The 24699-nt window shown below is 40.3% G+C and overlaps 1 protein-coding gene across 3 annotated transcripts in view; it reads right to left on the minus strand.

Annotated features, from left to right (window-relative positions):
- Positions 1-24699, minus strand: part of LOC122554216 (phospholipid phosphatase-related protein type 5-like) — a 142867-nt gene that overhangs the window by 60802 nt on the left and 57366 nt on the right. For all 3 annotated transcript variants that reach the window (XM_043698878.1, XM_043698877.1, XM_043698876.1), the window contains exon 3: positions 12287-12419. In XM_043698878.1, the coding sequence (XP_043554813.1) occupies positions 12287-12419 (133 nt within the window). The remainder of the gene's footprint in view (positions 1-12286; positions 12420-24699) is intronic.

Below are 24699 nucleotides of genomic sequence, written 5' to 3' on the forward strand. Positions count from 1 at the left end.
ATGCCATTGTCTGGGTCACATTTAGTCATGGTTACAGAGAGTCCCATTCAAGAAGAAAGTGATAAATTAGGATCCATTCTTCAGATAATTATGAGCAAGTATATGGGATTTTTTTCAGAAAACATCAGAGTTAAAATTGATCTTGAAATATGACAAAAAAGTGGCTTATTACTCAATAGATAGTGTATTTAAACTGCTGATGTTCTTTCCCCCCAGATGTGGAAATAAATTGTTCCAATGATTCCTTCCAGTCTAAAATATATCCAGCCTTCCATTACACATCTCTGAAGTGGGTAGGATTTGAACAATTGATTTTCTGACACAAAGTTAGGGATGCTACCTCAAGAGCCCCTAACTATTTTGTGGGGGGGGGGGGGGGCAAGGTGGCTCAGTGGTCAGCACTGCTGCTTCACAGTGCCAGGGACTCGGGTTTGATTCCTGCCTTGGGTGATTGTGCAAACTCCGCACAGACATTCTCCCTTGCCTGCGTTGGTTTCCTCTGGTTCTCTGGTTTCCTCCCACAGTCCAAAGATGTACAGATCAGGTGAATTGGGCATGAGAAATTGCCCATAGTGATAGGTGCATTAGTCAGAGGGAATGGGTCTGGGTGGGTTACTCTTCAGGGGGTCGTTGTAGACTTGTTGGGCCGAAGGGCCTGTTTCCATTCTGTAAGGAATTTGTTTTTTTAAAAACGTCATTTGTTTCACCAACAAATTGGGGTGAGTACAATGGATACTCTGCCCAATCTGTATTGCACATGTCATCAATGGCTAACATTATTGACTATCTTTGTTCAAACCAATCAAAGTAATGGTCTACTAGAATTACAGTTATTTATTAAATCAGAAGTATGGATTTCCCACTGGCTTTTCATCTGAGAACCAAGCAGATGCTTTGTATTTACATTTGTAGATTCTAGTGCTAGTGGAAGCCTGCGAACAGTGAACAGACTTAATTCATTCTGAGCTTGTGCATGTGGGAGGATAGCCAGGTTGGAAGGAAAGAAATGCTGGGGGAGAAAATATCTCAAAACAATCTCAACACCTAATACAGCTTAATTCTTCTGACTAACAGAATACCAATGTAATTTACAGCACATGCATTATTTGAAGTCTACTCGGCTGAGTGCTTGCATTATTGTTGTTGAGACCACAAAATCATGGTTTACCCCCCACTGCAGTGTGATTTTTGTGAAAATTAGGGTGTTATTGCTTTCCTGACACAAGTCCTAAAGTCAGAGGAGGTGTTTCACCAAGTTTCTGTGGACATAAGCAATTCTATGATGATTCCATTTCTGAGGTAAGGCAGGGTAATTGTCCCAGCTGGCATGTCTCCAAAGGCAACAGCACCAAAAGCAGACGATCTGGTTATTATCGCATTGCAGTTTTGGGGATTTTGCTGTGCTTCGACTGATTGCAGAATTTGCAATACTGAGAAATCTTGAAAAGCACCTCATTGGCTGCGAAACACTTTATGACATCATGAAGTTGAAAGTGCCACATAAATGCAATGTCTTTCGTAACTCAGGAGAAAGCCATCACCACTTCTTGCTTTTCAGATGTAGGACTATGTATGGGCTGGGGCATAAAGCAAATGATGAACAAAACTAACTGTGGATGACCTGAATAAAATATTGGAGATGTTGTAAGCATTTTTGCATTTCAGCTTTTAATTTACAACTTAATATGCAGTTCATTGACTTCAGGCACAACTTCAACCCCACCCTCAAATTCACTTGGTCCATCTCAGACACCTCCCTTCCCTTTCTTGACCTCTCCATTTTCATCTCCAGCAACAGTCTCCAGATGGGCATTTACTATAAACCCACAGACTCTCACAGCTACCTGGACTACACCTCCTCCCACCCAATATTCTTCAAGAACTCCATCCCGTTCTCCCAATTTCTCTCCCTCCGCCTCACCTGCTTGGATGAGGAGACATTCCATTCCCAAGCATCCCAGATGTCCACCTATCTTGAACAACATGCTTTCCCTCATCTGTCATCCAGCCCCTCCCCATCCCTCTCTGCCTTCCGCAAGGACCGTTCCCTTTGCCACTTCTGGGTTTGTGCCAATCTCCCCACCACCACCGCCTCCGCCCCCGAATCACCAGCTTCCTTCCCCTGCAACAAGAAAAGATGCAAAACCTGCCATTTCACTTCCATCCAGGGCCCCAAACAGTCCTTCCAAGTGAGACAGAGGTTCACCTGCCTCTCCTCCAACCTAGTTTATTGCATCAGGTGCTCCCGATGTGGTCTTCTCTACATCAGGGAGACCAAATGTAAACTTAGGGAACAGTTCACCTAGCATCAAAGCCGGGCCCACAGAGGCTGACTGGATCTCCCAGTCACCACCCATTTCAATTCCCCTTCCCACTTCCTTTCTGACATGACTATCCTTGGCCACAATAAATCAAACCACAAATTGGAGGAACAACACCTCATCTTCCACCTGGGCAGCTACAGCCCGGAGGACTCAACATTGAGTTCTCCTATTTCAAATAACCTCCCTTCCCATCCACCAACACCCTTCCCAGCCCCTCCCCCTCCCTTCCACTCCCCCCTGCCAATGAACCAGATTAATCCATTGACCAGACCAACCAGGGTTGTACTCTCTACCTGTCTTCACTTACACGCAGTTCACCACCTTGCCCCCACCCCCCCCTTTATCTGCAGCTCCCTTTACACCCACCTCCAATCCTGAAGAAAGGTTGCACCTAAAATGTGGACTTCTCCACCTCCTGATAGTGCCTAGCTTGCTGTGTTCTTCTAGCCTCCTGCTTGTCTACTATATTACGTTTGATAGCAGAGTATGCCACTTCCTTACACAGATTTAACAAATGATAACCAGCTATTTATACAGCTTACATAATCTTCCATTTAATTAAAACTTGAATACTAATCATTAAAATATACATTTATTGTTTCATGGGAAATAGTTCCTTTGTACAGATTCCTTCAAAGGATATACTATGTGAGGTATCTATATGCATAAAACAGTTGGGAGCTCTAAGCATGTGATACAGAGGGGAGAAAGAGACCTCTGCTGAAATTGCCAATTAGAGTGTTAGCTTGGTTGGTAATACTCTTGCCTCTGACTTAAAAATGAATCCAAAATCTGATGAAGGGTCACTGGACTTGAAAGTTAACACTGCTTTATCTCTCCACAGATTCTGCCAGACCTGCTGTCTTTCTCCAGCACGTTCTGTTTTTGTTCCAAAATCTATGCAGCTAATTCCATGTAATAGTGAGAACTGCACATTTACAGGTGTCTAGGTTTGGATGAGACATTAAAAATCTCAGTTGGACATTGAAGTCCTCATAGCACTCTGTGAAGAAGGGCAGTAGAGTTCTCCCAATATCTGAGCCAAAACTAAACTAACCCCTAAACTGCCTGAAACTAACACATAAAACAGATGAGCTAGTTACTCATTTCATTGCTTCTGTTGTGGTAACTTTCTGTGTGAAAATTAGTAGCTTTGTCTGTTACATTAAACAATGACTACACTTTTAAAAAGTAAGCGTTTTGGGATGTTCAGAGAAGGTCTACTGGATTAATACCTGGAATAAATGGATTGCTTTATGAGGAAAGGCTAGACAGGTTGGCTTGTATCCACTGGAGTTTTGAAGAGTCTGAGGTGACTTAATTGAAACATATAAGATCCTCTGGGGACTTGAGGAGAAAGTGAGGTCTGCAGATGCTGGAGATCAAAGTTGAAACTTTATTGCTGGAACAGCACAGCAGGTCAGGCAGCATCCAGGGAACAGGAGATTCGACGTTTCGGGCACAGGCCCTTCTTCAGGAATGACTTGACTGGGTGGAAATGCAAAGAATGTTTCCACTTATGGGAGAATTTAAGACTAGGGGTCATTGTTGAAAAATAAGGGGCACCCATTTAAAATAGAGATGAAGGAACATTTTCTTTGGTCAGAGGTTTGTGAGTCTTTTGAATTCCCTTCCTCAAAAAGCAGCAAATGCAAGATCTTTAAATATTTTTAGGGAAGGGGTAGTTGGATTCTTGATTACCAAGGGGAGGAAAGATAATCAGGGATATGCAGGAATATAGAGCTGCAGTGAAAATTAGGTGAGCCATAATCTTATAAAATGGCAGAGCAGGCTCTGAGGATTGAGTGGCATACTCTTGTTCCTTATTCTAAGAGTCGTGGTCTAAGATAACAGCACATTTGTTGCTCCAGAACAAGACCTGGAATATTGTAGTTCCTGCATTTCATTTAGATCTCACCAGTCAACCAAAGCGTAGTGAGTAAGTTTGAATCTTCAGTAGGGAAGAGTTCCTTTTGCAGTCTGGTGGAGCTTCAACAGGGCAGGTAAATAACTGAGCCTCCACCCACCTTGTTTCCACTGCATGGGTTTGGTTAAAAGTGACATGAGGGAAAAAATCCTCAAAATTATTTTTAAGGTATAGTGATGTGGCTTTGCTTATGACCATAAAACAATATAAGAGTTTAAATTTTGGAATAACAAATAGGTTTTGCTGTATATTTCTCACCAATTTGTCAAAAATTCACTTTTGCTATAAATTACAAGCTCATTGACCAAAGAAAACTTGACTTTTCCAAATCTTGTTTGGAGCACTGTGTTATCTAACAGCAGCTGACTGCACAGCAGCAGGTATAAGAAATTGGTTGATTTAAAATCTCCATGGAAACATGTTAACCATTCCCAACTGATGCAAATGCTTGAAGAACATATTACATTATTCTATTCATTTATGGTCAACAATGAATCCAGCATAAAATATTACTCAGCAAGCATATTTTGAAATTCTTGCAAGTAAATACATTGTTAGATCTTTAACCTATGTTTCACTTGACTGTGAGTCATTTTGGAATGAGAGTAACAGTGAATAGCACTGTTCAAATCTGTTTTTTCTATTAATTGTGCTTTTTGTTCACGTGTGGGACATGGATGTCACTGGCTAGCATTTATTGCCTGCCCCTTGTTGCCTTTGAGAAGGTGGTGGTGAGCTACGGCCAGGCAGTAAGTTCTAATAAAATTATTAAATTTAAATCATTTTGATATATCTGACATTAAAATTTCTTACATATTTGACTTCAAACCCGAATGATGAGATTTTGAATTATCTTCCTCCATATTTGTAAATTAAGTTACAATATATTAGCATAGGAGTCAGAGGATAGCTTTTTAAAAAATCTATGAGAAGGTTGGACAAATAAAAGGACATTGCATAAATCATCATTATGTTCTGAAACTGCACTTTTCTGAAGGGAAGATCCATTCATTTATTTATTAAACTGGTCATACACCATCTGGTTTGTCATAGAGCTGCATTACAAAGGAAGTTGCTGGTTTGCTAATCATGGTTGGCCTGCCTGGGGAATTACTCTATTGCTTGTAATGTTTGAGTTGGTTAGCTCAATTGGCTGGACAGCTGGTTTGTAATGCCAACAGCAGAGGTCCAATTTCTGCACTGGGTGCAATTACTATGAAGGTTCCCTCCTCCTCAACTTCTCCCCTCACTGAGGTGTGGCTACCATTTGGCTAAACCACAACCAGTCATGTCTCTCTAACAAGAGCGCAGGCCAGTTGGTCTACAGTGGATTTGCTTTATCTGGAGAAAGGAGATGGAAAATCTGGTTTTGATGACTATTTCATCACAGCAATTCAGAAAAGTTTGTACTGTGGGTAGCAGACAGGGATAATATCAATCATGACTGTGATGATCCTTTGATCAAATGATGTACTACCATTAGTTGTCCAGGGTTAAAAATCACACAACACCAGGTTATAGTCCAATAGGTTTATTTGGAGCGCTGCTCCTTCATCAGGTGATTGATGAAGGAACAGTGCTCCAAAAGCTAGTGCTTCCAAATAAACCTGTTGGACTATAACCTGGTGTTGTATGATTTTTAACTTTGTACACCCCTGTCCAACACCAGCATCTCCAACTCATAGTTGTCCAGGTTAATACTTGAATTATTGACATTGCCAAAGTAGTGAAGGATTGTCCATGAGAATGAGAAATTGGTGTTGGGGACTCTATGTTACAAGTGCAGTGATAAATTGCATAGTGGGTTGAATCAACAACAGAAGTTATCCCTGTAAGAGTCCTTTGAAAGCAGAGCAATCCATGAGCAAATTTGTCCCTTTTCTATGAAATTGCTGATAATGTCAGACTTGCAACAGCCTCTAGCTTCTCTCAATTAAATGACAGAGCATTGCCAAGAAAAGGATGGCTATGGGGATAATGATGAGTGTGGAGTGAAAGGAAGTGAGTGGGCCTCAAATATTGTCAACTAAATTTCACTTCTTTTTCACTGTGGTTATGTCCACTCAAAGTGAATTCTTTGAAGACATATATGCATTTTCAGAGCTGTAAAGAACATTCTGCACTCAAAAGGCTGATGGCATCAGGACAAGCCCATTATTACAGCTGTCGCACCATTGAGCATGAAATGTTTAGGCATAATTTTTCCATGTAGCTTCCAAGAGTCTTCTGGATTAATGATCCACAGAATAAAAAACAACTTCCAATTCAGGACGGAAAAATTATTGAACACACCTCCAAGTATCGTTTCATCTACAAAAGAGATATACGCAAGCAGAGATATGTGTCTCACCCATGTAGAGTCAGATAATGGATAATATTATGTTTTTTAAAAAAAAGAGTCAATTTTCTACATTTGTCAGAAGTCACAGCATTTTTAGTGGATTGGGATGTCAATCTGAACTAATTTTATCAGTAAGAAAGCAGGAACTGCAGGGTTTCAGAATCAATTTGAAAATTTAGGAGCAGAGTGAACATTGTCAGAATAGATTAGTCGTCTGTGCGTGAACATGTACAAAAAAAAGATAATCAACAGTATATGAGAGTTGTGCTTACTATATCTTTTAAATATGCTTTTCCAAAATAATGAATATGTTTCAAAAATGATGCTTTTCAAAAGCTTTTTAGTTCCTAAAATAATGGACTTAATTTCAACTCTGAGGTGGGAGCTCAACACACTAAATTTCTTGCCTGTTTGGGAGGTGCAGGACAGAGGCTAATAATTTAACTTTGTTAGAATGCACTTGCCAACTTCCTGATCAAAATGCATGACCAGTCAATACATTTGAATGCCTGGGATCCACCAAAGGGATTCCAGCAGAAGGCAAATGTTTGTGAATTCAGATCAAGGAAAGAAGTTTAAAATCCGGGTAGGGGGAGGTTCAGGATTTCTTTGTGGAGATCTCCTTCATCTCAAACAGCTTTTCCTAGCAGGTTTTGACCTCTTGAGAAGCTATCAGAAGCTATGAGGTCTTGATATTTAAAATGGAGTACACCAGCTTGGACTGCAATTTTAAATGCAGTCAGTCACATCAGGGTGGGTAATAAGTAGATAAAAGCATCAATTCACCTCTGGATCCCTGTCGTTCCAACCACCAGTACCTGTTGTGTTGTACTAATATCAGCCCCCAGCTTTCTGGAGGATAATAAGCCATTAGATGAAAACCTATTTTCTTCAAGACTGGTCACAAATACTTTATGGAGATATGGAGATGCTTTCTGCATGAATGCATTAACCAGCTATTTTTTGTGTCCGAGTTTAAAAAACAAAACAGAGCCAGTGGTGGAGATTTGCTGGGTTTAAAAAGTTACAATAAATTTCTCATTATCTGTAATTAAGTACAGCACATCACTGTAATCTGTACAGTAGATCAAACTGAGTTGGATATTTCCACTAGTTTGTATAAAACCAGAAGACTATTCTAACTTTATTTAGCTGCCTGTGGTAAAGGAGGACATTTACAGTTACGACACTGTAACAAGGGGGACAGCCTGCAAAATTCAATAGCATATGTGAAGAGTAAAGTCTACTTCTCCCCTTTTCTCAAATCACCCAGCTCTTGACCTCTCTGAGCTTGCAAGTACAACCCCATCTCCAATATCCTTTTCCTCTCCCATGTGCTTGAACATGTAGGGACTTCCCAGATCAATATCCATCTTTCCCAAGGTTGCAAATCCCTTCAAGCAGTTTTCCTTTCCAGCCACTGTAATAAATTGACACCTATCCAAGTTACCAATGGCACCCTACGTCACGATGATGCTGATAAACAATTCCATCTTCTCAACTTGTCCGCCTATTGGGACAGAGTTGGCTACATCATTTTCAACAACTCTTTGAGTATGGTCTTCTGGTCAGAGAATTTCAGTCCAGATCTCAATATGCCTTTGCAAGATGTATTTACTTACATTATAGGCACAAGGATCTTTCAGCATGGACCTTTGCTGTAGGCTGCTTTATTTCCAACCTTCTAACACAGTTTCTCTCATATGTACATAAAATCATATTGTTTATGATTTTACAAGGCAAATAAGCTTGTAGTGCAGGTTGAAATTGGCAGGTGTGATATTGTGAATATCACAAATATATGGTTGGAAAGGGAACAAGGTTGGAACCTAAATATGCTGAAAATGTGTTGCTGGAAAAGCGCAGCAGGTCAGGCAGCATCCAAGGAGCAGGTGAATCGACGTTTTGGGCATGAGCCCTTCTTCAGGAATGAGGAAAGTGTGTCCAGCAGGCTAAGATAAAAGGTAGGGAGGAGGGACTTGGGGGAGGGGTGTTGGAAATGTGATAGGTGGAGGGAGGTCAAGGTGAGGGTGATACGCCGGAGTGGGGTGGGGGCGGAGAGGTCAGGAAGATGATTGCAGGTTAGGAAGGCGGTGCTGAGTTCGAGGGATTTGACTGAGACAAGGTTGAGGGAGGGGAAATGAGGAAACTGGAAAAATCTGAGTTCATCCCTTATGGTTGGAGGGTTCCTAGACGGAAGATGAGGCGCTCTTCCTCCAGCCGTCGTGTTGCTATGGTCTGGCGATGGAGGAGTCCAAGGACCTGCACGTCCTTGGTGGAGTGGGAGGGGGAGTTGAAGTGTTGAGCCATAGGGTGGTTGGAACCTAAATATCCAAGAATATCCATCCGATTAAAAGGACAGCAGATGGGTAGAGGGGCAGTGTTGTCTTGTTAGCAAGAAATGAAATTAAATTGATAGTGAGAAGTAACATTGAGTCGGAAGACGTTGAATCTCTACGGGTAGGGTTGAGGAACCATGAAGGAAAAAAGGTGATAGGAGTTGTGCACAGCTTTCTCAGCAGTAGTCAGGATGTGAGGAAGGAAATAAATCAAGAGATAGACAAGGCATGTAAGAAAAGAAATATTACAATAATCATGGGGGACTTTAGCATGCAAATAGTTTGGGATTGGAAAGGGAGCCTAGACAATGGAGCTGTAGAGGTGAGAGTTTCAGGTTTAATTCAGGAGGCACAACAGAAAAGGGTCCCAAGGAAGAATAAATATACTAAAGGAGAAGATAGGGCAATCATTGCTGATAAGGAGAGTCAGGGACTGCATAAAAGTAAAAGTAAAAGCATACAATGTGGTGAAGATTAGTGGGAAGTCAAAGGATTGGGAAGCCTTTCAAAACCTGCAGATAACTCAAAAAGCAATAAGGAGTAAAAGAGGAAATATTAGAGTAAGATAGCTTAATGTGAGAGGAGAAATATTAAAAAAAAACCTATTACAGCATTTCTTCTGTTTACTCAGAGGTTCACAAGAATGATCCCAGGGCTCGTCATATGAGGAGTGGTTAAGGACCCTGGGTCAGAAGGATGAGGGGCGATATGATTGAAACTTACAGAATACTGAGAGGCCTGCATAGAGTGGACACAAAGAAGATGTTTCCATTAGAAGGAGAGGTTGGGACTCAAAAGCACAACTTCAGAGTGATGGGATGAGCCTTTGTAACTGAGATGAGCAGGAATTTCTTCGTCCAGAGGGTGGTGAATCTGTGGAACTGACTGCCACAGAGGGCTGTGGAGGCCTGGTGATTAAGTGTATTTCAGGCAGAGATAGATAGGTTCTTGACTGGTAAGGGGTTCAAGAGTTGCAGAGAGAATGCAGGAGAATGGGGTTGAGAAATATATCTATTCCTGATGAAGGGCTTTTGCCCAAAACATCGATTTTCCTGCTTCTCGGATGCTGCCTGACCTGCTGTGCTTTTCCAGCACCACTCTAATCGAGACTCTGGTTTCCAGCATCTGCAGTCCTTGTTTTTACCTTGAGAAACATATCAGCCATGATTGAATGGCGGAGTAGACTTAATGGGCCGAATGCCTAATTCTGCTCCTATATCTTATCTCTAGATTAGAGTTGTGCTGGAAAAGCTCAGCAGGTCAGGCAGAATTCCAGATGAAGGGCTTTTGTCCGAAATGTCGATTTTCCTGCTCCTCGGTTGCCGCCTGACCTGCTGTGCTTTTCCAGCACCACTCTAATCTGGACTCTGATCTCCAGTATCTGCTGTCCTCACTTTCTCCTATAACTTATGGTGTTATGGACCTATTGACTCATTGTCTCTAAATGACAACCAGTACTGGATGAATAGCAATTCCTTCCAACTAAATATCGGAGAATCTGAAGTCATTGTCCTCTTAGGCATTAACATTCTCCCTCTCCCTGGCAACAACATGATCCTTCTATGATATTTCAATGCACTTTTTTTTATCGTTGCCTATGAATTTTTTTTTAAAGGATAAAATGACATTTTTGACAAGGTTGAAAGAGCAATGTGGGCTAGAAATGCATTTGGCAATAATAATGGAAAAATACTTAATACTTGCAATATAACATGAGCCATTTTACATTAAATGCAGTAGTCTTTGCACTGCTGTTATTGTCAGCAACAAAGCGTGTTCAAATATTTCAAAATAGAAAATATGTGAAATACTAATATATTTAAAAGACAAGCCATTCAGAATGGTCTGTCATTACAATGGTTTTATTTTAATTTTGACTCAATTTTCTTCTCTTTTGTAATACCTAGAAATGCTGTAAAAAGTTAAAATAAAGTTTATTTAAAATAGTTTAAGTAGCACATTGTTAATTCAAATAATCTCTGCACTGTTATGAGATAAATTCAAATGGGCATGTGAGCTGACTTTGTCTTTTTACTGGAAGAAAATAATTGCAACCACATTCTCTATGTAACTGGTTCACAATACAGAAAAATACAGGCAGCACTTAGTCTTATTTAAAAACATAATGGCTTTGAAATTATACAGTGAGATATGAGCATTTGAATGCTTAATGATTTTATCTGAAACATATCCTGCTGCTTTATCTGAAGTGTTATTCTGAGCAAAATATGTTGCTTAATACCTTTTTCTCAAGGGCGGATGAAATAACTCCACAGTGGCTGATATCCCATCCCCAAGTCACTCTTTAATTTCACGTACATTGAACGTGACACTGGTTCAGCTTTCTCAGAGCCAGCTCTCAGAGTGAACAGAACCTCTGGCATTCCTGTCTATATCTGTCAGACAGGGCTTCCTGACTGGACCAAGGAATTCATATTCCATGAGATCCACTTGGCTGACCTCATTACAATCACGACAGTGGGCATGCAAATTTCAGGCAAATGGCTTAATATAATTTTACACTGATTTACTCCACAGTCTGACTGTGGTAGTTAATACTTGTTCTATTACGTAATGATCGTGAACTGCAGAGAATAATGTTTGGCAAGCTGCAATCAATAGATTTGACCATCCAAAGTATCCAATGCGACAGTAATGTATTCAAAGGAGAATAGCTTTCATTGTGCAATTGGTCTAATTCCAATCTATGAGAGTGCCTTCGACTTATTTATAAACTGTATCTTGTGTTATCAGCTGGTAGCAGCAGCCATTGCCGTCATTGAGATTACCACCTGCTAACGCTGTTCAGTGAGAAATAGTAAAAACTATTTCCTCAGTGTAATGCCTCTTCAGCCAATTTCTCTTCCTATTTCAGTTCACATATAAAATGGAAGCAAGTGTATGCAACCTGTTAATTGTAAAGTTCAACAAATTTCAATTTAATTGTGAAAGAGTTCTCTGTTGTAGTCTGTACCATATCCAAAAGTTACAGTCTGTTCCTGGTAGCAAGCTGTGATAGCAAGGCAGAAGCCTGTTCAAATTGTAGCCATTTTCAGGAGAATCAAAACTTTCATGATCATGTCAGAAACCAAAGCAACATTTCATGTTGTTACCAGATTTAGTTAATTCAGGCAATACGATTTAACAAAGGCATGTTCAATGATTTTGTCATTTTTCATGATATAATATTCTATATCATTATTTTGTAAAAATTGTTTCTTTTGCATATTTTAAAGGGTGTCTTTAATACAACTAGAAAAAGGAAACAATAATTAAAGGACAACAATTTTTGTATTTTAAATTAGAAAGTAAAATGTCATGCTTTTTCAGATAGAACTTTAAATGTTAGTCTTACCAAGAAACCTAACTGTTCTGCGCACGAGTGGATTGATGTAGCAACAATCTCCAGTTACTATGGTCTTCTCACGATTTCCAAACTCCTTAGTAACTGATTGAAGGAAAAATACAGCCACTTCTCCCACGATTATCTTGTAAACAATAAAGAGATTATTGCATTTTAGAATTGGCATGATGAACCCAGAAATTCTCACATACAGTCCACTGCCACTAATTATAGAGTTATTTGGTTAGCATCAAACAAAACTTCTTCAGATTCACTGGGATATTTTGTTAAAGCTATGGCATTCATTGCTGATCAGACCCAATGATAAAGCAATGCATTGAGCAATCTTTGATTTTGCGTAATTCAGTTGAATACAGTTATGATTGTGTTAAATATATTGCATATGTTAAGTACATATGTATATTTATTTATGCGTCTATATATAATATATAATATATATACACACACACTTAATATATGCAATATTTATACAATCATACATATATATATATATATATATAAACAGCTGTAATAGTGTAGCATTTATTGACCAGCAAAGATTTTTCTCATAGATTTTCTGTTAATCTAACGATACAAAATAATTTGAGATTTGGAAACCTTACTTCAGGAGTCTATTGTTCATAATCTCCATCTCCTACACTGCTATCAGCGGGTTGAAACGTGACAAAAAAACTACACAGAAAACAAAAGATCATCACAGCTGCTCAGGCAGCATCCATGGAGGGAAAGCAAACTAACGTTATGAGTCTAGATGACTCTTTATCAGAGCTGATGAAAACTATACAATTGTCTGAATAATGCTGGCATCTCTTGGTCCTATTTTAAAAATTTGAACTAGCATTAACAAATGTTCTGAAAAAAGGGCTACTTCCATTGAAGCAACAAAATGTTCAAACAATATTCATAGCTATATCTCGAACTGACCACTTGCAATTAGGTAAAAACAATGACTGCAGATACTGGAAACCAGAGTCTAGATTAGAGTGGTGCTGGAGTGTTAGACTGAAGGTCTAAACGTCCCTGGTTCAATCCCGGGTTTCGGCAGACACAGCGTCGCTTGCGAGCTCCGTCCTTTGTTTAACAGAAACCACTTGCTTTTGCCAGGCAGCAAAAGTGCAAATATGACTTTCAGTGAGAGAGGCTGAGACATTTAAAGTAAATTGTTTTTCTCCAAGTATATTTGCTGCCCAATGTTAAGCCCAGTCAATTTTGTAAATCAACAAGCTACTTCTGCGTACAGTATAATGGTTCAAAACAACCTAGAAGTTAAGGTTTGCCTCTGAGGGCTGCCAACTTTCTGGGAGTTTCCTGGGATCACCAGTAGATCTGCCTGGTACTGCTGCCAGCGATGTACAAGAAACGTTCATGAGACGAGTACAGTTGAGAACAAAAGCAAGTCAAACAGTGAGGGCAGGCAGAGACAAGGTAGGATTAATAAATCAAACTGCATTTATTTCAATGCAAGGGACTTAACAGGGAAGGCAGATGAACTCAGGGCATGGTTAGGAACATGGGACTGGGATATCACAGCAATTACAGAAACATGGCTCAGGGATGGGCAGGACTGGCAGCTTAATGTTCCAGGATACAAATGCGACAGAAAGCACAGAAAGGGAGGCAAGAGAGGAGAGGGAGTGGTGTTTTTGATAAGGGATAGCATTACAGCTGTGCTGAGGGAGGATATTCCTGGAAATACATCCAGGGAAGTTATTTGGGTGGAACTGAGAAATAAGAAAGGGATGACCACCTTATTGGGATTATATTATAGACCCCCCAATAGTCAGAGGGAAATTGAGAATCAAACTTGAAAGGAGATCTCAGCTATCTGTAAGAATAATAGGGTAGTTATGGTAGGGAATTTTAACTTTCCAAACATCGACTGGGTCTACCATAGTGTTAAGGGTTTTGATGGAGAGGAATTTGTTAAGTGTGGACAAGAAAATTTTCTAATTCACTATTTGGATGTACCTACTAGAGAAAGTGCAAAACTTGACCTACTCTTGGGAAATAAGGCAGGGCAGGTGACTGAGGTGTCAGTGGGGGAGCACTTTGGGGCCAGCGACCATAATTCTATTAGATTTAAAATAGTGATGGAAAAGGATAGACCAGATCTAAAAGTTGAAGTTCTAAATTGGAGCAAGGCTAATTTTGACAATATTAGGCAAGAACTTTCAAAAGCTGACTGGGGGCAGGTGTTCGCAAGTAAAAAGAGAAGGCTGGAAAATGGGAAGCCTTCAGAAATGAGATAACAAGAATCCAGAGAAAATATATTCCTGTTAGGGTGAAATGAAAGGCTGGTAGGTATAGGGAATGCTGGATGACTAAAGAAATTGAGCGTTTGGTTAAGAAAAAGAAGGAAGCATATGTAAGGTATAGACAGGATAGATCGAATGAATCCTTAGAAGAGTATAAAGGCAGTAGGAGTATACTTAAGAGGGAAATCAAGCGAGCAAAAAGGGGGCATGAAATAGCTTTGGCAAATAGAGTTAAGGAGAATCCAAAGGGTTGTTACAAATACATTAAGGAGAAAAGGATAACTAGGGAGAGAATAGGGCCCCTCAAAGATCAGCAAGGTGACCTTTGTGTGGAGCCACAGAAAATGGGAGAGATACTAAACCAGAATTTTGCATCAGTATTTACTGGAAAAGGATATGGAAGATATAGAAAGTAGCGAAAGAGATGGTGATACCTTTCAAATGGTCCATATTACAGAGGAGGAAGTTCTGAATGTCTTGAAACGCATAAAGGTGGATAAATCCCCAAGACCTGATCAGGTGTACTCAAGAACTTTGTGGAAAGTTAGAGAAGTGATTGCTGGGCCTCTTGCTAAGATATTTGTATCATCGATAGTCACAGGTGAGGTGTCGGAAGACTGGAGGTTAGCTAACGTGGTGCCACCTATTAAGAATGGTGGTAAGGACAAGCCAGGGAACTATAGACCAGTGAGCCTGACGTCAGTGGTGGGCAAGTTGTTGGAGGGAATCCTGAGGGACAGGATATATATGTATTTGGAAAGGCAAGGACTAAATAGGGATAGGGTTTATATTAGAGTGGTGCTGGAAAAGCACAGCAGGTCAGGCAGCATCCAAGGAGCAGGAACATCCTGACGTTTCGGCCAAAAGCCCTTCATCAGGAATGGAGGTAGGGAGCATTCAGGGTGGAAAGATAAGTGGGTGCTGGGGGGAGGGGGGAGGGAAGGGGGGAGGCTGGGGAGAAGGTTCACTAGGGATAGTCAGCATGGCTTTGTGCGTGGGAAATCATGTCTCACAAACTTGATTGAGTTATTTGAAGAAGTAACAAAGAGGACTGATGAGGGCAGAGTGGTAGATGTGATCTATATGGATTTCAGTAAGGCATTCAACAAGGTTCCCCATGGGAGAGTGATTAGCAAGGTTAGATCTCACGGAATAACGGGAGAACTAATCATTTGGATACAGAACTGGCCCCAAGGTAGAAGAAGTGGCAGATGGAGTTTAATTTAGATAAATGTGAGGTGCTGCATTTTGGGAAAGCAATTCTTAGCAGGACTTCTACACTTAATGGTAAGGTCCTAGGGAGTGTTGCTGAACAAAGAGACCTTGGAGTGCAGGTTCATAGCTCCTTGAAAGTGGAGTTGCAGGTAGATAGGATAAGTGAAGAAGGCATTTGATATGTTTTCCTTTACTGGTCAGAGTACTGAGTACAGGAGTTGGGACGTCATGTTGCGGCTGTACAGGACATTGGTTAGGCCACTGTTGGAATAATGTGTGCAATTCTGGTCTCCTTCCTATCGAAAAGATGTTGTGAAACTTGAAAGGGTTCAGAAAAGATTTACAAAGATGTTGCCAGGGTTGGAAGATTTGAGCAATAGGGAGAGGCTGAACAGACTGGGGCTGTTTTCCCTGGAGTGTCGGAGGCTGAGGGGTGACCTTCGAGACGTTTACAAAATTATGAGAGGCATGGATAGGATAAATAGACAAAGTCTTTTTCCTGGGGTCGGGGAGTCCAGAACTAGAGAGCATAGGTTTAGGATGAGAGGGGAATGATATAAAAGAGACTTAAGGGGCAACCTTTTCACGCAGAGGGTGGTAATGAGCTGCCAGAGGATGTGGTGGAGGCTGGTACAATTACAACATTTAAGAGGCATTTGGATGGGTATATGAATAGGAAGGGTTTGGAGGGATATGGACCAGCTGCTGGCAGGTGGGAATAGATTGGGTTGGGATATCTGGTTGGCATGGATGGTTTGGACCGAAGAGTCTGTTTCCATGCTGTACATCTCTATAGCTCTGTGACTCTATCAGTATCACTCTGGCTCTCTTTATTAATAGCTCATGAGCCGCTATTTCCCCTAGCCTAATGCAATGTTTTGAACTCTTCTCTCTTCCATCAGTACTATGTCTTTTTTTACACTGTTTCATTAGGTGGAATTTTCTGCATGCATGTGAAGCCAAGACAAGGGTGGGGTTAGGGACAACTTACTTGGGCAACAGGCAAAAACTCAGTTTTCCAATAGTGGATTAAAAGTTTGCTAAACAAACCCTTTCAGGATGCAGAAGGAGGCCATTTAGCTCAACATGTCTGCACGAGTTATTTGAGAATTTCAACTTAGTGTCAATCTCTTGCTTTTTACCCTTAACCCTGCACATTGTTTTTACTTAATTAATCATCCTATTTCCTCTTAAATACCTCAACTGAACCTGCTGCCATCACACATTCAGGCCATGCATTCCAGACTCTAATTACTAGCTGTTTGACAAAAGTCCTTACTTGTTTTTGCTTCTTTTGCAAAACATTAGTTCTCAATCCATTTTCAAGTGAGAATAGTTTCTCTCAATCCACTTTCTACAGGTGTAACCCTTTCAAAAAGTCTATCAAATCTCCTTTTTTTTTGCCTGCTCCTCTCCAAGAAAAACCATCTATAAGACTCGGTGGGTAAGCTTTCCTGACCTTCATGTTTCAGAGCCTATTTTGTACTCATTTAGCATTTCATAAATTTTTATCAACACTCCAGCCTGCTGCAATTACATTCACAGGTGTAAGCCTGTTCACAAACTCAATTGCATCTATGAAGCGTGTACTTGACAGGATAGGTTTCCTCCTCCAAGCTCCAGTGAGTACAACCTTCTTCAGTTACTTAGTTCTTTTGTGACCAGATGTTACGTTCCGCAAACACTTGCAGTGTCAGGCATGAGGCCTCTCCACATTGATCAGGTCATAAGCTATCACAGCCATATGGAGTCTGGGCTGGTGTTGTTAAGCATTTACCACATTAGGACTTGAAGCCTGACCTGGCTAACAAGTCTGTCTAAACAGGGTTGACTGATACCAGAAACCCTGACTGGGGCAAGCAAGCAGAGCTGAACTCAAAAAGACCAGCTCAACTCAAAAATGTCCCTTCTGATGCATGTGGTTTCTTGCTTTCAGTTTAATTTTTGTTTCTCTGTCACCACACCAAAATTTGACTCATGGAGTAAAAAGAACAGTTAATTGATACACACAATCTAATACTGAACAATTGAACACTATACTACAAATGTTACAAATAAGTACAGAAAGTAAACCAGAAGGAAAAACTATTTAAACTAGCAAATGCGACATTTAATGGTTTTGAATACTTCAAAGTGGAACTCTTGCATATCCTGTACATTTAATAATATATATCGTTAGATTTTACCCCTCTGAGAATTACGCAGGCTAATCAAATGCAGGACATCATACCTGCAGGAATAGAATTTAAGGGAGAGGCCGTAATGTAGTGATATTCTCAATGAATTCGTAATCCAAAGGCCCAAGCTAAAGCTCCAGGGACATGCAGTTCATAATCCCAGCAATTCAGGAAGTGAAATTTGAATCAATGAAAAAATCCGAAATTGACAATTTACCCAAAGGTGACCAGTGTCAATTATCATGAAAATCTACCTGGTTCTCTAATGCCATTAGGGAAGGAATTCTATTGTCCTTACCAGGTTTGGACTACATGAGGAACACAGCTATGTAGGTGATTACCATCTGCACTCTGAAAATGTCCGAGCTAGCTATTCAGTTCACATCCCAACTAGGGATGGGCAATACATGATGCCAGTGATGATGCCTGCTACCCATAAATGAATAGTGTTAGCTACACAACATCCATGTTAGACTGCAAGGGGAGATCTTTTAACAGTTCTGAACACCTCATCTCAGAAAATATCTATTAGCCTCAGAGTGAGTGCAGTGTGGTTTTACTAGATTGACACCTGTGCTCTAAAGATGATGATATGAGAAGAGATTAAACAAATAAGGGTTGCAATCTTTGGAATTTTAAAGAAATATAATGATTTGACCAATCACTTTCAAGATATTAAGAGAAAGAGATAGAGTGGATAGAGTGAAACCATTTCTTTTAGTTGGAGAGATTAGGTGTAAGAAGCACAGTCGAAAAACTACAGCCATATTTATTAGGGATAAATTAGGAGACACTTTTCATGAGAAGGTTGAGGGTAGTTTGAGGTTCTTTCTGCAAATAGCAATTGATGCTACATCAGTTGTTAATTTCAAAACTAAGATAAGTTCTTTTTTAGCCAAGTATATTTAGGGAAATGGGACAAAGGTTGGTATGTGGAGTGAGATCCTAGACCACCCCTGATCTCATGGAATGGAACAATTGATTTATGGAGTGAGATGGCCTACTCCTGTTGCTGGAGGTATGATTTTTCAGACTTAAGTTTACAGGTGAGCATGTTAGGAGCTGACTAACTTCCTACTCCCACCGCCAAGAAATCTCTCTACGTCACTCACCAGTCAGATTGAGTGGTGAGCTACTTAGCCAATTGGAGACTTTGACCGTAGTATACTAGTTGGACAAACAGTGGCTGGCAGCTTCTGAGCCCTAAAGTCACTGGTCGAGGCCTAACTTGAGGAGATTCAATGGAAACAAGGAGGTTCTTTTCCTTTAGCTTTTTGTGGGGTTGGGTTCACTAGGAGATCACAGCAAATAGAGTTCCCTCTCTCCCAATCCCAACTCATTTTGGAAACCAACCATTATATTTGAGGCCTTTATACAGTGATTAATTTACCAGGTTAATGCCTTAGCTGCCACAATGGACAATCTCAGCAACCATTTCATTGGTGAAGTGGTGAGTGTCTCTTCAAATCTAACCAAATCTGAATATTTCCCTTTCTTGACAACTCTCATACCATCCCCAGGGAGGTGGAAATTGCACACTATGTTCCTATGTTTAAAGCTGGACATGTTTGTAGTAGAATTTTATACCATTACCATTTGTGAACAGATGGCCTACTGTAGCCTTCACTCTACTATTATCATCAAGCCAGGGGACTAAACCTGATTCAATGAAAAATGTAAAAGAGTACAACAAGAGCATTATCAAGCATATCAAGAATGAATTGTCAACCAGATAAACATTCCCATCTTAATAACAATGGAGCCCAGTGTGTGAGTGCAAAAGACAAGGTGAAGTGTTTGCTACCATCTGCAAACAACACTACTGAGGCAATAATCTCTCTCATTCTCCTCCTGACATCCTCACTATAACAGAAAACTATCATCCACCTATTCAATTTCATCCATAATTCAACTTCATCCACACATGATATCAAGAAATGGCTGAGCGTACTGGATACAGCAATGTCTTTGGACAGTAACAATGTCCTTTCTGTATTAACATAGTACATAAAACATAGAACAAAGAATATAGAACAGTACAGCACGTTACAGGCCTTTTGGCCCTTAATGTTGTGCCGGCCTTTTATCCTACTCTAAGATCAGACTAACCTACATACCCTTCATTATGCTATCTTCCATGTACCTATCCAAGAGTCGCTTAAATGTCCTTACTGTATCTAAATCTCCTACCACTGCTGGTAGTGCATTCCATGCATCGACCACTCTCTGTGTCAAGAACCTAGCTCTGACATTTCCCCTAAACCTTCCTCTAAATACCTTAAAATTATGCCCTTTCATCATAGACATTTCCACCATGGGAAAAAGTCTCTGGCTATCCACTCTATCTATTCCTCTCAACATCATGTACACCTCTACCAAGTGGCCTCTCATCCTTCTTTGTTCCAATTATAAAAGTCCTAACTCCCTCAACCTTTCTTCATAAGACATGCCCTCCAGTCCAGGCAGCATCCTGATAAATTTCCTCTGCATCCTCTCTAAAGCTTCCAAATCTTTCCTCTCATGAAGCAACCAGAAGTGAACACAATTTTCCAAGTGTGGTCTAACCAACGCTCTAAACAGCTGCAGCATAATCTCGTGGCTCTTAAACTCAATCTCTTTGCTAATGAAAGCCAACACACCATATGCCTTCTTAACAACCCTATCAACATAGGTGGCAACTTTGAGGGATCTATGGACATGCACCCCAATATCCTTCTGTTCCTCCACACTGCTAAGAATCCTGCCTTTAACCCTGTATTCTCTTTTCAAATTCAACCTTCCAAAGTAAATCACTTCATAATTTTCCAGGTTGAACTCCATCTGCCACGAATCATCCCAGTTCCTCATCTTCTCAATGTCCTGTTGCAACCTACAGCAGCTCTCCATACTACCCACAACTCCACCAACCTTTGTGTCATTGGCAAACTTACTAACCCACACTTCCATTTCCTCATTCAAGTCATTTATAAAAATCAGAAAGAGCAGAGATCCCAGAACCGATCCCTGCAGAACACAACTGATCACCAACTCCAGACTGAATACTTTCCATCTACCACACCTTTTGTCTTCTATGGGCCAGCCAACTCTGTTTGCTTGTCCTAGGATGGATGTGTTGTTCCAGTTGATGTGGTGTCCTTTCTCATCTGTATGTAAAGATACTAGTGAGAGTGGGTCCTTTTGCGGCTAGTTGATGTTCATGTATCCTGGTGGCTAGTTTTCTGCCTGTTTGTCCAATGTAGTGTTTGCTACAGTTCTTGCAAGGTATTTTGTAAATGACATTTGTTTTGCACGTTGTCTGGGTCGGGTCTTTCAAGTTCATTTGCTGCTGTTTTAGTGTGTTGGAAGGTTTGTGGGCTACCATGATGCCAAGGGTTGTCTGGCCATCCTCAAATAAGTTTAGCATGCCTTAAGGTTTTCCTTAATCCTACCCACTAAAGTTTTTCAGGTCCTGTTCCAGCTTTCCTAAGTCCATTCTTCAGCATTGCTAAAGATTTATGCTTTGGAACTAGCTGCACCTCTATTCAAACTGTTCCAGAATAACACAGCATTTGTCTAACAAAGTGAAAAATGCCCCTGGTACATGCAAATCCAATCTAACCAATTGCCTATCCATAAGTCTACTGTGAATCATCAGCAATAACTGGTGATGCCATCTGCACTACTCACAAGTAATCTGCTCACTGATACTCAATTTTGTTTCTGCCAGGATCACTTCACTTCTGACTTCACTACAACCTTGGAACAAACACAGATAAAACAATTGAATTCCAGGGGTGAGGTAAGAGTGATTGCATTTGGCATCAAACGACTATTTAACTGAGTGTAGCATCTAGGAACCTTAACAAAATTGAAGTCATCGAGAACGTTAAGACAGCTCTACATTGATTGGTATCATACCTCAAGGGAAGATGATGCCCTAGTGTTATTATGTCTCCACTATTAATCCAGACTCCAAGGTAATATTCTGGGGACCTGGGTTCGAATCCCACATGGCAGACAGTGGAATCTGAATTCAATAAATAATCTGGAATTAAAAGTCTAATGATGACCACAAAAAGTTGTTGATAGTTAGGAAATGTCCATTTGGTTTGATAATGTCCTGCAAGGAAGGAAACTGCTCTGCTCTGGCCAATATGTGACTCCAGAATGTGACAATACTATAGCTTTCAGAGGTATATTTTGTCATTTTTTTTATGAAGAGAGATTGAGATAGGGGTTGCAAACAGTCTGTTTTAAGCCAATAAAGTAAACAGCTTGTGAGGCCTTGAGTTTTTTTCAAAGTTGTAACAATAGAAGCCAAATGAACGGGTGGGGTCAAGCTCCCACTGAACCAGAATTTTGGTTTAACTTTCACTAGTTTTTGGAGTTAGGCAGGTGCTATACATCTCTCCCAGCTACAACAAAATGCTTGATCACACACACACACACACACACACACACACATACACACACATACACACACACACACACACAGTTTTCTCTTGATGTTCTCCCTCCTGGGCTGGATAATTGAATGTGAGACAATCTATTTTTATTGCATTTTCCTTTGTCAAGGATGTGTTTATGATATGTTATATCTTGGAACAGATAATCAGTAATAGTTAACATTTGTATTATCTTGTTAAATATTTCACATTCTCCCTGTGTCTGTGTCTGGTTTCCTCTGGGTGCAGGTTAGGTGGATTGGTCATACTAAATTGTTCATAGGCAGACAGATGTGGGAAAATAGGATAAGCCAGCGAGTTTTGATGAAGTGGTAAAGGAAAGCACAGTGGAAGCTAAAAAGCTGCAAGAGAATGTACAACCTGATCAGAATTTGGTTGAGAAGATGGTGCCAGATTTCTTTAAAGAATTACTTGCGCAGATAAAATTTGATCATATTTACAGATTAGGTGAATTGGTCATGGAAAATGCAAGGTTGCAGGGATAAGGTAAGGGTGTGAGTCTGAGGAGATGCTCTTCAGAGGGTCAGAGATTCTATTCTTATAGACTTATAGTTAAGCTAATTCATTTTTTTAATTCATACTTTGTCTGTATTTTAACTGTAGTATAAGAATAAAGTGTGTTTTGCTTCAAGCCTGGTGATGTGACCTATTGAATTCGATTCAAAATGACTTACTCCTACCTGTAAAATATAAGAAAAAGTTAGGGTCTAGATTATCCCCATAATATATTTTGAAGGGATTTGGTCTGATCCATTACAAACTGGGGGCTCTTATCAGGATAAAAAGCTTTAATTACTGGTTGGGTTTTGGATTGTTGGACTCAAAGACAGTGAATGGTTCTCTTTTCAGATATCATGTTCAGTTGGTAAATAGTCTGTGCCTTTTGTAGCAATGGCTCTTTCAATCATTAAGAGTTTCCTTGGGGGTGGAAGAAGTCACTTCAGGCGTTTTGCAGGAAGTGAGTAAGACAAGCTGGAGTAGCAGTTGTCTTTGTCTGTGCAAAATGGGGAAGTAATTTCAGCAATAGCTCAACATTTATGATTGCCAGGAATGCCATCAAAATCTTTAGAAATAGCTAAAATTCAATTGCAAATGAAACAGCTTGAAATAGATGCAAAAGAAAAAGAAAGAGAAAAAGAAATGAGTAGTTTGAATTACAATTGAAAACAGAGGGAAAAGAAAAGGAAAGGAAGCCACTAGCAGAAGAAAGGGGTGAAAGACAGAGTTTCTGAACTTCAGAGATTAGATCAAATTCCCTACAGTATGGAAACAGGCCCTTCGGCCCAACAAATCCACACTGACCATTCGAAGACTAACCCACCCAGACCCATTCCCTACCCTATACTTACCCCTGGCTAATGCACCTAACACTATTGGCAATTTATCATGGTCAATTCACTGGACCTACACATCTTTGGATTGTGGGAGGAAACCAGAGCACCCAGAGGAAACCCACGCAGACACGGGGAGAATGTGCAAACTTCACATAGACAGTCGCCCAAGGCTGGAATCAAACCCAGGCCCCTGGTGATGTGAGGCAGCAGTGGTAGCCACAGAGCCACCGTACCACCCTACTGGAGATTGGAAATGACAGCTCAAAGTTGACTTAAAATGGCACAAGTAGAGACGAAAGGTGGAAGTAGTGCTGAGACCAGTGAAGGACAGCTATCCCATCATAGCCAAAGTCCGGGTGGGGATCTATTTAAGTATGTCCAGGCGTGACCTAAGTTCGACAAGAAGGATGTAGAAGCCACTTTCATTTCATTTGAGGAACTGATTAAAGAAATAAAATGGCTGCAGACCATGTCGGCACTGTGGATCCAAACAAAGTTGGTAGGTAGAGAGTGAGAGATTTGCATCACTATCAAAGAAGGTATATGGGGATATGATGAGGTGAAAAAAGCCATCTTGAGTGCAAATGAACTAGTGCCAGAATCCTACAGATAATGTTTCAGGAATCTAAGGAGGGAACTTGGTCAAACTTACAAAGGATCAAACCAAGTAATTTTAATAGTTGAAAAAGGGCTTTGAAAATAAACCAGACATATGACACTCTTAGAGAGATGATTATTTTGTAGGAGTTCAAAAATTGACTACCTGAAGTAATGAGAACTCGTGGAAAAACAGAGAGTCAAAACTGCAATGTTAGCAGCAGAATTAGCGGATGATTATGAGTTGGTTCATAACTCAAAGTCTGGCTTTCAAAATCAATTAGGGATAGAAATTGGGGAAAGGGGAAATCCTCAGGAAACAAGGGAAAAGGATATCTCATTGAAGATAGTAAAGATAGGTTACCACAGTTTAGAAAGGGA

Source organism: Chiloscyllium plagiosum, chromosome 11 (genome assembly GCF_004010195.1).
Source record: "Chiloscyllium plagiosum isolate BGI_BamShark_2017 chromosome 11, ASM401019v2, whole genome shotgun sequence".
NCBI lineage: Eukaryota > Metazoa > Chordata > Chondrichthyes > Orectolobiformes > Hemiscylliidae > Chiloscyllium > Chiloscyllium plagiosum.